We start from the raw sequence: 14,475 nt of genomic DNA, 5'->3' as shown, positions 1-14,475 counted from the left end.
TGTGCTAGCTGGGATATCACCACTACTATACATGTAGAAGTATCAGCTGTATCAGCAGGAATGATTACCCTATTTTGTAGGATAGATGCACGAGTAGAAAGTAATGTCCGCAACTCTGATATGCTCCCATGGTGATTTAATCAGACGCACAAAAAATATGCCACGGTGATCTCAGAGCGAAATGTTGACCGTACATTCTCAGTCATTGCAGAGGGCTGGCATTTAAATATTTACATTGCTTACATTTCCAACCTTAGTTACATCATTGACCTTTTCTCAGGTAAAAAATAGCTTAAACAAAATATTGCAAAACTATAGGACAATGTAGGATCTTAATTACACCTGTATTGTCGTAGCAAAATAATCCGGCAGCAACATGATTTTAACATTTTGTCTATAATGTTTCTTGATCAGTGTTTAGGCTATTAGCTGGTCAAAATGAGGATACATGAAAAGTGCAATAATGTTAATATAACTGTGTTAGTGTGGGTTGTCATTGAATTGATGTCAATCTTGAAGCTCATCTGCATCTCCTGTGGCGCAGAAAATTTCTCCGCAACAAAATAGTGATACAATTAAGATCCTACACCTGTAGGACATGTTACGCAATCAATATAATATGTAAACTGGGTCATCTGAAGTTTACTACAAACTATTGCCAGGAATTGTTCAAAAACAACCCAGCCTCATTAGTAACTTTTTCACTGAGAGACAAACAGACCCTTCATTACCTGCGACTCTCCAAATGTGAATGTTATGAATGTCTATACAAAGGAAGATAAGAAACTCAAATCAGATATAATATGTTATGCACAGATGTTGTTGATAATAGTGCACACTGTTCCAAGTGCAAATATATTTTGGGACTTTGGCCCCACCATTGAGAACCATCAACAATTTATTTGGGCATCCATGATGATTCACCGACTGGGACACTGAAGTGGAAATTTTTGTTGGTGAATGCTGGTACCAGGCTGGCACACCAATGTGTTTTGAACTGAACATTCCAATTGATTGCATCACACACAGCTGCCCACTCAGTTCTTTTGTTTAGAATTTCAGAATAGAACACTGAAATAACGGAAATAACTGACTGCAGTCATTTCAAACAAAGCCTATAATCAAAGGGTTAAGCTCTTTTGTAAGCTGGAGTCGTGGATGCTGCAGCCATATTTGCAGAAGCAAATTGAGTTGAGACTAAGTCAGTTAATAATCAACCTCATCCAAGGCAGCCTATATAGTTTCCCAGTACTGTGTCCTGTGGCGTCTTTTCAAGGGAAGAGGGGACTCAAGTGGCCGGCTGGCCAGCTCACTATCAACGCGAGACGGTCTAAAGACAGAAACAAACAATGTCATGAAGCTAACGCTAACCTTTATGTTCGTACTTGTGGCTTCGTGGCCAATGGTCCTCTGCACCAAGGAGGAGCCCATGTCCGAAGACCCTCCCCTCCTTCAGGTTCCCGCCGTCGAGGCCCGCTCCCGCTTCGCCGCTCTGGACGACGTGCGTCTCCTGGCCAATGGTCTCCTTCAGCTTGGCCACAGCCTCAGGGACTTCGTCCACAAGACCAAGGACCAGATCAATGGCATCTTCCAGAAACTCAACATATTCGACCACTCCTTCAACCAGCTCTCTGTGCTGGCCAGCGAGATCAAGGAGGAAGAGGAGGAGTTGAAGAAGACCACGGTGGTGCTCAAGGCCAACAACGAGGAAATCAAGAGCCTATCGCTGGAGATCAACTCCAAGGTGGAGAACATACTGCAGGAGCGTAGCCAGCTTCAAAGCAAGGTGGGCGGGCTGGAGGAGAAATTGAGCGGCCTGTCTCAGGGCCTGGTACCCGCCGAGCAGCTGGCTGAGATCAACACACTGAAGGTGAGTCACCCCAAACTGACCTTAACCCATGGGGGAAATGCTGTTTTGAATTGAGCATGGGGTTAAAGCTGATTAACATTCTCAAAAAACTCACAAAATATCCATGTAGAATATTGGTATGGTAAGAAACCAACCGAATTTTTACATGATTTTCAGAAACTTCAACAAACCTCAAGAAGGTAAATTAACTAAAGTCACCTTTGGTTCTTTTACATACAGTAGTGATTAGCCTACTCCATTTTCTTGAAGAGGAACAGCACAATACTACCAGATAGACATATTGTACCCAATGATAAATATGTCTGGAGAAATTACCCTGTCCCATCATGTGTCCCTCAGGATGTGATCCACACCCAGGAGAGAAGCATCGCCGAGCTGCTGAAGGCTGTGAGAGAGCAGAGCGACCAGCTTGTTCACCAGAGGAGCAAGATCAAGACTCTGGAGGAGAAGGTAGTTGCTGCTATTGTACAACAAATGATGTAGCTTGAGCCTTACAGTCTTCCAATCATGACAGCAGGCAATTGACTACATTTTTATAGCACCACATTATTCCTTCGCATTTTTAGCTCACCTATAACCCTTTCATGCAAGAGACTATTGAGAAACCATCTGACAACTTCCAGTCTGTCACGCCGGACCTCACTGGGTATCTGACCAACGCCTCTGCAAATGGCAGCTTTGACATGACAGGTAAGGTAGCTTAAAAGAGTCATGATCATTTGTTGATTTGTATTCCCTTCAGCTCATTCTTTGGCATCAGCTACAATTTTAGGGGCCCTACAAAACACAATGTTTGAGGGATTGATCCCCTTAGTGCTGCTGATTGACTGTGAGTGTGGTTGTGCTACAGATCTCCCATCAGACTGCTGTGAGCTATTTACCAGGGGCGAGAGAGCCAGTGGAGTGTACACCATCAAGCCCAACCAATCCGAGCCCTTCATGGTCTACTGCGACATGGATCAAGGTAAGACAGATAACGAGTAGCGCCAATGCTGTGTACTAATGTGTATTTATTGATTAAGTATTTCCTATTTCCTTTCTGCAGATGGAGGGGCTACTATAATCCAGAGAAGGAAGGATGGGTCCGTGAATTTCGATCAGAATTGGGAGAAGTATGAAAACGGATTTGGAGACTTTCGAGGTGAGTGATCGAGTTGTGAGGTGCAATGTGTATTTTTTCTCATGACCAGTGCACCAGACCAGAGTACTCAATTATTAAAGCACTGATGCTGTGATCACCTCATGTGTGTGTGTGTGTGTGTACAGCACTGAGCCTTGTTGATTTGTCTGTGTTACCAGGGGAGTTCTGGCTGGGTCTGAAGAAGGTCCACTCCCTGGCTAGTCAAGGTGACTCTTTCCTGAACATCCAACTGGAGGACTGGAAACAGGGAAAACACTTCATCGGATACAACTTCTCTCTGGATGGACCCGAGGTCCACTATACTATCCACCTCTCACAGGCATCCGGAAATCTGCCTGATGCAATGAGCAACCATACCGGTATGAAGTTCTCCACTAAGGACCGGGACAATGACAACCTTGAAGACTCACACTGCGCTTACACCTACACAGGTACAGTAGTGGGGACTGGGGAGGACGACATTTTATGGATGGATGGTTTATCACAAGGCTCAAGTTTGTTCTGAATAAAATTATTTATTGAAAGATTTTAATCTAATTTATGAAGAATATGGTTTGATGGAACATTAGATTGAATGGAGTTTGCTGTTTTTCACACCAGCATCAAGTTTAACTAATCCTCTGGGCTTTCGCAGGCGGCTGGTGGTTCAACGCTTGTGGAGACACCAATCTGAACGGGAGATACATCCACGTGAGACCCAAGGGACGTTCAGAGTGTAGGAGGGGAATCCACTGGAAGCCCACCAGAGGGGCCTCCTACTACCTCCGATCCACCCAGATCTCCATTCGCTCCACCCCCACCACTACAGCCACCTCAACCTCCTCAGAAACAGGCAACTTCCGCTGAGAACAAACACAAGACGTATGGACAGAAACAAGACATTGACCAACCTTTGGCAAAGATACATGTGACTGACAGTCCCTGACAACAAGGCCTTAAGGAGATTTAGGAGGCCAGTTGAGTCAGGTCTCTTCTGTCGACTGCACAGTGGGACCAAGTTTATTAAATAGGACTCTAAGCCACTGTTTGTCTTTTAGCTAATCTAAAAAGGACTCGCTTCTCCTCTTCAGCATTAAAGGCTTTGGGACACAAGGAACCAAATTAATTGTCAAACATTTTTATACTCAGTTTAACGGTCAAATTTTTGGGTGAAATTGATTGATAACATCCTCCTATTGTTACATGCATTTGTGGAATCCTATAGAGTTCTTGTTTAAGCATTGGAAACGATGAATTAATGGTGGGCGGTTCTTCAAACCTGTGATCTGCGCACGAACCTCGTAAATATGCAAAACGTACATCATTCTTTCATGTCAAACTAGTGTTAAACGTGCAGATCTTAAGTCTGAATATAACCAGGTATGAAGTGGTGAGGAATTGGATGGACAGCACACAGGCATCCACCTTAATGACAGCAGTTATCACCAGGGTCTTAGTCACATTGACTCTCAGCACATCTGTACTGTAAATACTGTATTTTTGTTACTTATCACATTTTTACAGTTCTGGAAAATAAATCATATTTATGACACTACTGGTGTGGTTCTGAATAATTACCCTCGAAAGACTACAACGGTATTTCGACTACGACGAAAGACTAGCACAAATCATTTGATTTCTAATGAGCTAAATCAGCAAAAACATGGTTATCCAGTTGAAAGATTGGAATGTCTATATGCCTATCTATGTCTACGTCTATCTATAGCCGTTAGTAGCTATACCTGTAAATATACTGTACCCTAAAACCCCTCTCTATTCAAGCCTTTACACAGTGTATTATTACTACTCAATTAAAATGGACTTGAATGGACTTATCGGAGGTTATGGGAGGGATGGGAGTGTCATGATTGGCAGAATAAGTATAGCCTGAGTACCAGTCTATTTAGCTAACACTCCTCTCCTTGTACTTCGTGTCTTGTTTCGCAATGGCACAAAGTGCCGGGAGTGGAATGTTCGCTAAACAGACGGGTACCCAGGCTAGAACAAGTTGGCCCCTTTATGTAAACAGAGGGACGGCCTTCAGTGAGCGTATGACAACATGGTGAGTGTCCGACAGGTACTTCCCCTGTATACACTGTTCAGCCTTGACCTGAAAAAATAGCCGATATCTCACCGATCTCTGATGAAATCAGACCTACAATTGGTATTTTCTTACCGAGCTAATGAGAGGACATAATGTGACAGCAGAGCCCTAGTGTTTTTTTTCAAAAAGAGTGCACCTGTACTTTAAATCAGCTTTCAACTGGAAATATTGTTTTGTCTGACTGGAGGGTCACAAGAAAAGTTGAAAGAAAGACCCCCGTAATGTTGGCGATGCAGCGCTAGCAAAACAATATCCGACATTAGCCCTATGAAGCAGCAATGCATTCTACTCTCAGAGAAGAGGTTGACCCTTCACACTGGTCTGCACTAGTATTACCACCACATCTCAATCCTGTGCATCAGCAAGTCAATTCAAATCAAACCTGACCACGAATCAGTACTCAGGGAATCTCTTACTGGAGACAACATCCACCTCTCAAATATCATTGTCAGCATAGCTGCAGAGTACAGAGCCTAAACCACATGGCACTTCCACCTACTGCCTGGAAGGACCACACAGGGTCTGCTGCAGCCCTGACAGTGATCCCCCTGTAAATGTGCAAACTAAGGAGCGTCTTCAGTTACCATCTGTCTCTGCACACACATTAGTCTGCCTGGTTATTTTTGGACCCATAACTACCCTCTACCAGCCTGTGAAATACTGGGAGTGGCTAAGACTTTTCCCTCCCGTTACGCCTGTACACCCTTTTAACTGTCAGGGGATCACATCTACGCAACAGGTTACCCCTCTTTCCTTGTTTTTTTTTGTTTTTGTACCACATTGAAACAATGGATGATAGTCCACTGCAAGTTCTGACTCGACCCACAGCCCCTTACCCAGACCAGAGACCAGGTACTAGTGGTCTGAGGAAGAAGGTGTCTGTCTTCCAGTCCAAAAAGGACTACCTTCAGAACTTCGTCCAGAGTATATATTCCTCCATCGATCTGCTGGACCGCCAGGGGTCCACAATGGTAGTTGGGGGAGATGGACGCTACTTCAATCAAACAGCCATCGAGGTCATTGTTCAGATGGCAGCTGCGAATGGGGTCAGTGTTACCTGTCACTGTAACCTGTCACTATGTGGGCGACTGTGTATCAGTGTCACCTTTTCCAAATCACTGGTTGGTGGTGTTACCTATTTGACACCACATGGCCTATCCAGGGCATGCAAACATTAGTAATGGATTAAAGGTGTCTGAAAATATGCCAGAATGAAATTAACAAATTAACAACTGGTTTTATATCTTTGAATCACATACTGTTTTAAGGAAGACTGTCTATATATGCCACGTTTATTACAATTGTTGAATACTTATTCTAAGTTGGTCTGGAAAACAAACTTTCTTAACTGAGGACTCGCTGTCTTGAAATAGATTTAAACTAGCTTTGTTGTTGTCCCAGTGCCAGCACTAATGTGGCCCCGAGGTGCTGGGTCATAAATTAGAGAACCTCGGACGCTTTTGCAGATGGGGGTATTTTTAGGGGGATTAAAAGGAAGTTGCACATGACGACACCTGCACCTAATGTGTTTCTACCGCTGTCATTTCTATGGCCATCCTAAGTATAACCACCAGCAACCATAGCTTATGGACTTCTCATGTTAAAATCCAGAAGTAAAAATGGAATAAAATGAAATCTATACCATCAACGTGAGGCTTTCAGTCACGAAACGTGTTCAACTCCAAGCCATAGTGGCTTGTTTCAAAATAACTGCTAGAATATGTAACCGCAACAGATACACTAACCTGAAAGTCAACTTCACAACACCGCTGCCAAAACATACACAACTGACCTGTGTCATCTTCGCAGGTTGGACGGCTCGTGATTGGTCATCATGGGATCATGTCCACGCCAGCGGTTTCCTGTGTGATCAGAAAGTACAAGGCCATCGGCGGTATCGTCCTCACAGCCAGTCACAACCCTGGGGGACGCGAAGGAGACTTTGGCATCAAGTTCAACACTGCTAATGGAGGTGCTGTAACTAGAGAAGAGGGAACAGGAGGAAAGGGTTAGCCAAGAGTGTTACAAGATGAGATAGAGACATTTCACACGTATCATCCTCAGTGATGCAGACATTTGACACATTTGATACCATTTCAGTCTATATTAACAATTGCAAAGACTAGAGCAGCACAATTAAGGTCGACACAAATTGAGTGCCCTTGTGTAACACAAGACATGAAGTTGAATGTGTATTCAGAGGATACAGCATTAAGTCTTGCTTCTGTTTGACCCAACCCAGGCCCAGCCCAGGATGCAGTCACCAACAGAATCTTCCAGATCAGCAGAACCATAGAGGAGTATGCCATCTGCCCAGAGCTCCGGGTGGACTTGGCTACCCTGAGCAAACAGACGTTTGACCTGGAGAACAAGTTCAAACCCTTTACAGGTGAGCACAAACACATCACTCATAACCTGACATGAGCATTTTATTTATTTTTATTTAACATTTATTTAACTAGGCAAGTCAGTTAAGAACAAATTCTTATTGACAATGACGGCCTACCAAAAGGCAAAAGGCATCCTGCGGGGATGGGGGTTAGGATTAAAAAATTATAATAATAATATTGGACAAAACACAGATCACGACAAGAGAGACAACACAACACGACAAAAAGAGAGACCTAAGACAACAACATAGCAAGGCAGCAACACATGACAAAACAGCATGGTAGCAACACATGACAACAACATGGTAGCAACACAACATGGCAGCAGCACAACATGGTAGCAGCACAAAAGATGGTACAAACAATATTGAGATAAAACGGTCCAGTTTGAGTGTTTGTTGCAGCTCGTTCCAGTCGCTAGCTGCAGCCAACTGAAAAGAGGAGCAACCCAGGGATGTGTGTGCTTTGGAGACCTTTAACAGAATGTGACTGACAGAATGGGTGTTGTATGTGGAGGATGAGTGCTGCAGTAGATATCTAAGATAGGGGGGAGTGAGGCCTAAGAGGGTTTTATAAATAAGCATCAACCAGGGGGTCTTGCGACGGGTTTACAGAGATGACCAGTTTACAGAAGAGTATAGATTGCAGTGATGTATCTTATAAGGAGCATTGGTGGAAAATTTGATGGCCCAATGGTAAAGTACATCTAGCCTCTCAAGAGCACGCTTACCTGCCGATCTATAAATTACGTCTCCGTAATCTAGCGTGGGTTGGATGGTCATCTGATTCAGGGTTAGTTTGGCAGCTGGGGTGAAAGAGGAGCGATTACGATAGAGGAGTCCAAGTCTAGATTTAACTTTAGCCTGCAGCTTTGATATGTGCTGAGAGAAGGACTGTGTACCGTCTAGCCATACTCCCAAGTACTTGTATGAGGTGACTACATCAAGCTCTAAATCCTCAGAGGTAGTAATCACACCTGTGGTGAGAGGGGCATTCTTCTTACCAAACCACATGACCTTTGTTTTGGATGTGTTCAGAACAAGGTTAAGGGCAGAGAAAGCTTGTTGGACACTAAGAAAGCTTTGTTGTAAAGCGTTTAACACAAAATCCAGGGAGGTACCAGCTGAGTATAGGACTGTATCATCTGCATATACGTAAATGGATGAGAGAGCTTGCTACTGCCTGAGCTATGTTGTTGATGTGAATTGAGAAGAGCGTTGGGCCTAGGATCGAGCCTTGGGGTACTCCCTTGGTGACAGGCAGTGTCTGAGACAGCAGATGTTCTGACTTTTTACACTGCAGTCTTTGAGAGAGGAGGATAGCAAACCAGGCCAAAGACCCCACAGAGACATCAATACTCCTTAGCCGGCCCACAAGAATGAAATGGGCTACCGTATCAAAAGCTTTGGCCAAGTCAATAAAAATAACAGCACAACATTGCTTAGAATCAAGGGAAATGGTGACATATTGAGGACCTTTAAGGTTGCAGTGACACATCCATAACCTGAGCGGAAACCAGATTACATACCAGAGAGAATACTATAGACATCAAGAAAGCCAGTCAGTTGATTATTGACAAGTTGATTATTGACAAGTCCAACACTTTTGATAAACAGGGCAAAATAGAAATAGGCCTATAACAGTTAGGATCAGCTTGATCACCCCCTTTAAATAAAGGACGAACCATGACTACCTTCCAAGCAATGGGAACCTCCCCAGAGAGGTTAAAAAGGTCAGAGATAGGCTTGACGATGATAGGGGCAGCAACCTTAAAGAAGAACGGGTCTAAACCATCTGACCCAGATGTTTTTTTGGGGTCAGGTTTAAGGAGCTCAAGAGAACTGTAGAAGTAAACTAGTACTGGATGTTTGGTTCCTTGTTGGCTGTTTTAGAGTCGGCAACAAGAGAAAACTCACATACTTAGGCTAGGAATAAATAAAACCTGCACTATAAAAAACAAATAAAGACCATGACAGTCCAAGTTTGCAGTGCAAGATCAATGTGACTTTTATTTATTTATTTATTTTTAATTTAAATTTTACCCCCTTTTCTCCCCAATTTTCGTGGTATCCAATCGCTAGTAATTACTATCTTGTCTCATCGCTACAACTCTCGTACGGGCTCGGGAGAGACGAAGGTCGAAAGCCATGCGTCCTCTGAAGCACAACCCAACCAAGCCGCACTGCTTCTTAACACAGCGCGCCTCCAACCCGGAAGCCAGCCGCACCAATGTGTCGGAGGAAACACCGTGCACCTGGCCCCCTTGGTTAGCACGCACTGCGCCCGGCCCGCCACAGGAGTCGCTGGAGCGCGATGAGACAAGGATATCCCTACCGGCTAAACCCTCCCTAACCCGGACAACGCTAGGCCAATTGTGCGTCGCCGCACGGACGGACCTCCCGGTCGCGGCCGGCTGCGACAGAGCCTGGGCGCGAACCCAGAGACTCTGGTGGCACAGCTAGCGCTGCGATGCAGTGCCCTAGACCACTGCGCCACCCGGGAGGCCCTCAATGTGACTTTTTAACAGCACAGTTTCTGGTTTGACTTAATCTGTCCGCTGAACATTGCTTCTATTTTTACTCTTTGAACTGTTTCCCTCCTTTGCTTACTGAGATGTACAACTGAAGGGATTCTTTGTCTTTGCCACAGTGGAGATAGTGGACTCGGTAGAGTCTTACGCCAACATGCTAAGGAACATCTTTGACTTTGCTGCACTGAAGGAGCTGCTGTCTGGGGAGAACCACATCAAGATCCAGCTAGATGCCATGCATGGAGGTTAGTAATCTAGCGGGCCAGACTTCACAGATACAACGTCGACGTGTAGTTAGAGTATATGCAATATTCAGAGACACTCGACTGGCTCTGCAAGATTAGGAGGTAAAAAGAAGGCTGCTCTATTCAGATGTACAGTACAGCAAAACCTATACTATAGTTATGCTGTTTTCACAAGCGCGTATGTTGATATATAGCTTAGGTTTCATATAATCTCACACGGTGCCACAGTAAAGATGAGCAGAGCACGATTTGTGAGAGCAGAAGCCCAGTCGAGAATTCAGCTGTCGTATCTCACTATCTGTTACATGATCCAGTCTTTCAGGAGAGAGGGGTTACAGCTCCCCTGTGATAACACTGAAACCAAAGGCGGGACCCCCCTTCGCACAGGAAAGCCGGTGTCCTTAGACTGCCAAATCGCCGAAGATCTTGACGTGAATGGAATTTTAACAAGGTTCCACGTTCATGCCTATGTGGCTTGGAGCAATCAGCCAGTCAACCCAAGGATGTGTCCATGTTGAACTGACTTCAAAGCTTCTGAAATTGAGAGATCAAAGTTATGATGATGCTGAGTAATTGGATACTCTGATATCTAAAATGTGGGCTAACAGTGTACTTGGCAAATGTTTTAACAGGACTGGGAAGAGGGTCAATATCATGAAATAATCCATTAAGAAAAAGGATACTCTTTCAATCAAATTTCCTTCCAATTCTCAATAATCTCTATCATTATGGTTTCCCAAATGTCCCCATCACAGTGTCAAACTATCACTATTTACCTCTCAAATTCTTTGCCATGTCTTCGCCATAACCGCCAAAACCCACTTGCAGAATCCCACACCTTGATCCTGTTTCTCTACTCTGTCAAAGACTGCGATTTCCCTAATTCCAGTCTCTTTCAACAGCCACACTATAAAACAGGCACTAGAGACTGGTCCAATTCAAATTCTCTATTTCTCTAATCCTGTCTCTTGGACCCCATGGCACTTGTCCCATTAAACTGTTTATTATTAAACGTGACTCTATCCCTCTTTCTGTCCCTCCCTCCCTCCTCTCGCTCTCTCTCTGTAACTCTGTCTACTTCTCAGTGATGGGTCCCTATGTGAAGAGGATACTGTGTGAGGAGCTAGGCTCCCCTGCGAACTCTGCCATTAACTGTGTCCCCCTGCAAGACTTTGGGGGCCAGCACCCTGATCCCAACCTCACCTACGCAGCCGACCTGGTTGAGACCATGAGGGGTGGCCAGTACGATTTTGGAGCTGCCTTTGATGGTGACGGTGTGCGTGCTAAATCAACCAATAATTTTACTGTCTTTATAATAATGATCACCATTTTAGGTAATCATCTTTCATTTGTGAATTTTTATAGAAAAACAACTAGAACCCCCCCTAGAAATATTAAAGTGCTTTAACAGCCAATGCTGACACAACAACTGAAAATCTACTGGGAAACGTTTTCTTATTTTTCATCCAAGATAATTAAGGAAATGTTAAAATAGTACCCATCAAGCATCCCAGACAGACTGAAGACTTCTATCACAACTTTAGGGTTAGGGTTTAGATGCCTTGAATTGTATTTAGATAAATCACCATGCTGCTAACCCCTCTCTTTTTAATTTTTTACTTAACCTTTATTTAACTAGGCAAGCCAGTTATAAGAACACATTCTTATTTACAATGACGACCTCTCTCTTGTCGCCTGACCTCTAACCTCTGTCTGGTGTTCCAGGACCGTAACATGATTCTGGGTAAGCATGGCTTTTTCGTCAACCCCTCGGACTCGGTGGCTGTCATCGCTGCCAATGTCTTCAGCATCCCCTACTTTCAGCACACAGGGGTGAGAGGCTATGCCCGCAGCATGCCCACCAGCGCTGCCCTGGACAAGTAAGGCCTCGGCCTGGCATTATCCAATGAGAAAATGAGCCATTGACCACTACTGCATTTCATCCTGTCTCAATGAACAAATGATAACGAACTTGAATATTGAATGTACAGATGTGTGCAGAATGATCATAAACCATAATCATGTATGATAACCAAAACAACAAAATGACAAAATCCCCCATTTCTCTGTATTTTGTAGTGTTGCCAGGGCAACGAAGATTGAACTTTACGAGACCCCCACGGGGTGGAAGTTCTTTGGCAACCTGATGGACGCAGGCAAGCTGTCACTGTGCGGAGAAGAGAGTTTCGGCACAGGTAGCTCATCAGTGAGTCAAAATGTCAGGAACTATGTTGTAGTTACATGAAAAGTGGCAAACACTGCAAGAACCTCAAGCAATCTACACTGTTTCTATCATGTCAGGTGCTGACCATATCCGTGAGAAGGATGGACTTTGGGCCGTGCTGGCATGGCTGTCCATCCTGGCAACGAGGGAGCAGAGTGTGGAGGATATCATAAAGGACCACTGGCAGACGTTTGGCAGGAACTTCTTTACCAAGTGAGCAACGGACAGTGTGAATCACAGTACTGACCTCTGGTGGTCAAAGCATATCATTGCAGACATCCTTTTTCTGAAATCTTCACAGACTTTCTCAGGGAGATGTAGTGAGGCTGGCTACTGCTCAAGTCTGAGTGAAACCCGAGAGTTGTATAACATGCTGAAAATCAAATCAAGCTGAAAAAAAAGACATTATGATATGAAAGCAAGTGTCAAAAAGTAGCAGTGTGATTCTCTTAGACAATGACAGAGGGGTTGGCCTCAGAAAGATGAAACACGTGAGCGACGTAGCCAAAGCTTCTTATTTCATCTTCTGCTGTGCTGCCTTGGGCAGGTATGACTATGAGGAAGTCGACCTGGATGCAGCCATTCAGATGATGGAGGATCTGGAGCTGATGATACTGGAGAAGGCCTTTATGGGCCAGAGGTTCGCTGTGGGGGAGAAGCTCTACCAGGTGGAGAAGGCAGACAACTTTGAATACACTGATCCCGTAGACGGGCGCATCTGCAGAAACCAAGTGAGGAATGGAGGCGGCTATTTCGGCGTGGACGCAGAATTGGACCTACATGTTACATTGGACTAATTCATTTTCATCTCCTCTCTCTTGCAGGGCCTGAGGATAATATTCACAGATGGCTCCCGGATCATCTACAGGCTCAGTGGAACAGGGAGTGTGGGGGCCACAGTTCGGGTCTACATCGACAGCTATGAGAAAGACCCTGACAAGATCTTCCGAGACCCACAGGTAAGTCTAACACCAGGCAAACGATGATTCAGAGATTAGATCTCACTTACCAAACTGTAGTGTTTCTAATAATATCATCATGGCCATGTAGCTACATACTAAGTGTATAACCTATGTGTGTGTGTGTGTGTGTGTGTGTGTGTGTGTGTGTGTGTGTGTGTGTGTGTGTGTGTGTGTGTGTGTGTGTGTGTGTGTGTGTGTGTGTGTGCCAGGTGATGCTGGCACCCCTGGTTACCATAGCCCTGAAGGTTTCACAGCTTCATGAGAGGACAGGCCGCAGTGGCCCATCAGTCATCACATGATCGTCCATTACCACCCCTGCCCCTCCTAATAAAAGCCTCAAACTACACTGTCTATCCCCAATCCTACCTTCACTGAGATGGTCATTTTTACCCTTCATCCAAAGCATCTTTGTGCGATTTTGTACCTTCAGATCAACCCCAACTATCACCACTCAGCTTCTTATTAATTGAGAACGAGTGAACTGTACCAAAAATAAAACATTCTCAAAATTGTATTTGGTTGTTGGTGTCATTAGTGAAATCCCCATCGATCAGGCTCGCCAACCCTGTTCCCAGAGAGCTGCTGTCCTGTTGATATTCACTCCAAAAACCTACAGGAGGGTATCTCTCCAGGAACAGAGAGTTGGAGAGCCCTGCCATAGACGGTATACAGTGGGGAGAACAAGTATTTGATACACTGCCGATTTTGCAAGTTTCCCTACTTACAAAGCATGTAGAGGTCTGTAATTTTTATCATATGTACACTTCAACTGTGAGAGACGGAATCTAAAACAAAAATCCAGAAAATCACATTGTATGATTTTTAAGTAATTCATTAGCATTTTATTGCATGACATAAGTATTTGATCACCTACCAACCAGTAAGAATTCCGGCTCTCACAGATCTGTTAGTTTTTCTTTAAGAAGCCCTCCTGTTCTCCACTCATTACCTGTATTAACTGCACCTGTTTGAACTCGTTACCTGTATAAAAGACACCTGTCCACACACTCAATCAAACAGACTCCAACCT

The 14,475-nt window shown here is 44.4% G+C and overlaps 2 protein-coding genes across 3 annotated transcripts; both read left to right on the top strand.

Annotated features, from left to right (window-relative positions):
- Positions 1-1,261: 1,261 nt before the first annotated feature.
- On the top strand, positions 1,262-4,542 carry LOC139551129 (angiopoietin-related protein 3-like). The gene is made up of 7 exons (XM_071362537.1): positions 1,262-1,870; positions 2,210-2,320; positions 2,437-2,560; positions 2,721-2,834; positions 2,916-3,011; positions 3,170-3,442; positions 3,646-4,542. The coding sequence occupies exons 1-7, from the start codon at positions 1,355-1,357 to the stop codon at positions 3,855-3,857; spliced, it is 1,446 nt and encodes a 481-aa protein (XP_071218638.1). The 5' UTR covers positions 1,262-1,354; the 3' UTR covers positions 3,858-4,542.
- Positions 4,543-5,790: 1,248 nt separating this feature from the next.
- LOC139551128 (phosphoglucomutase-1-like) lies at positions 5,791-13,959 on the top strand. Of its 2 annotated transcripts, none has more exons than XM_071362536.1 (11): positions 5,791-6,140; positions 6,904-7,066; positions 7,337-7,483; positions 10,134-10,259; positions 11,345-11,535; positions 11,985-12,139; positions 12,339-12,454; positions 12,561-12,696; positions 13,031-13,214; positions 13,308-13,442; positions 13,655-13,959. In XM_071362536.1, exons 1-11 carry the CDS (start codon positions 5,883-5,885, stop codon positions 13,742-13,744), a joined length of 1,701 nt encoding a protein of 566 aa, XP_071218637.1. In that variant the 5' UTR covers positions 5,791-5,882; the 3' UTR covers positions 13,745-13,959. The 2 variants fall into 2 exon arrangements, with proteins under 2 accessions (XP_071218637.1, XP_071218636.1); XM_071362535.1 differs by having other exon boundaries at positions 5,795-6,140; positions 6,904-7,102.
- Positions 13,960-14,475: the final 516 nt, after the last annotated feature.

Source organism: Salvelinus alpinus, chromosome 23 (genome assembly GCF_045679555.1).
Source record: "Salvelinus alpinus chromosome 23, SLU_Salpinus.1, whole genome shotgun sequence".
NCBI classification, from domain to species: Eukaryota; Metazoa; Chordata; class Actinopteri; order Salmoniformes; family Salmonidae; genus Salvelinus; species Salvelinus alpinus.
Note: the sequence above shows the minus strand (reverse complement) of the source record. Positions and strands in the feature narration are given on the sequence as shown.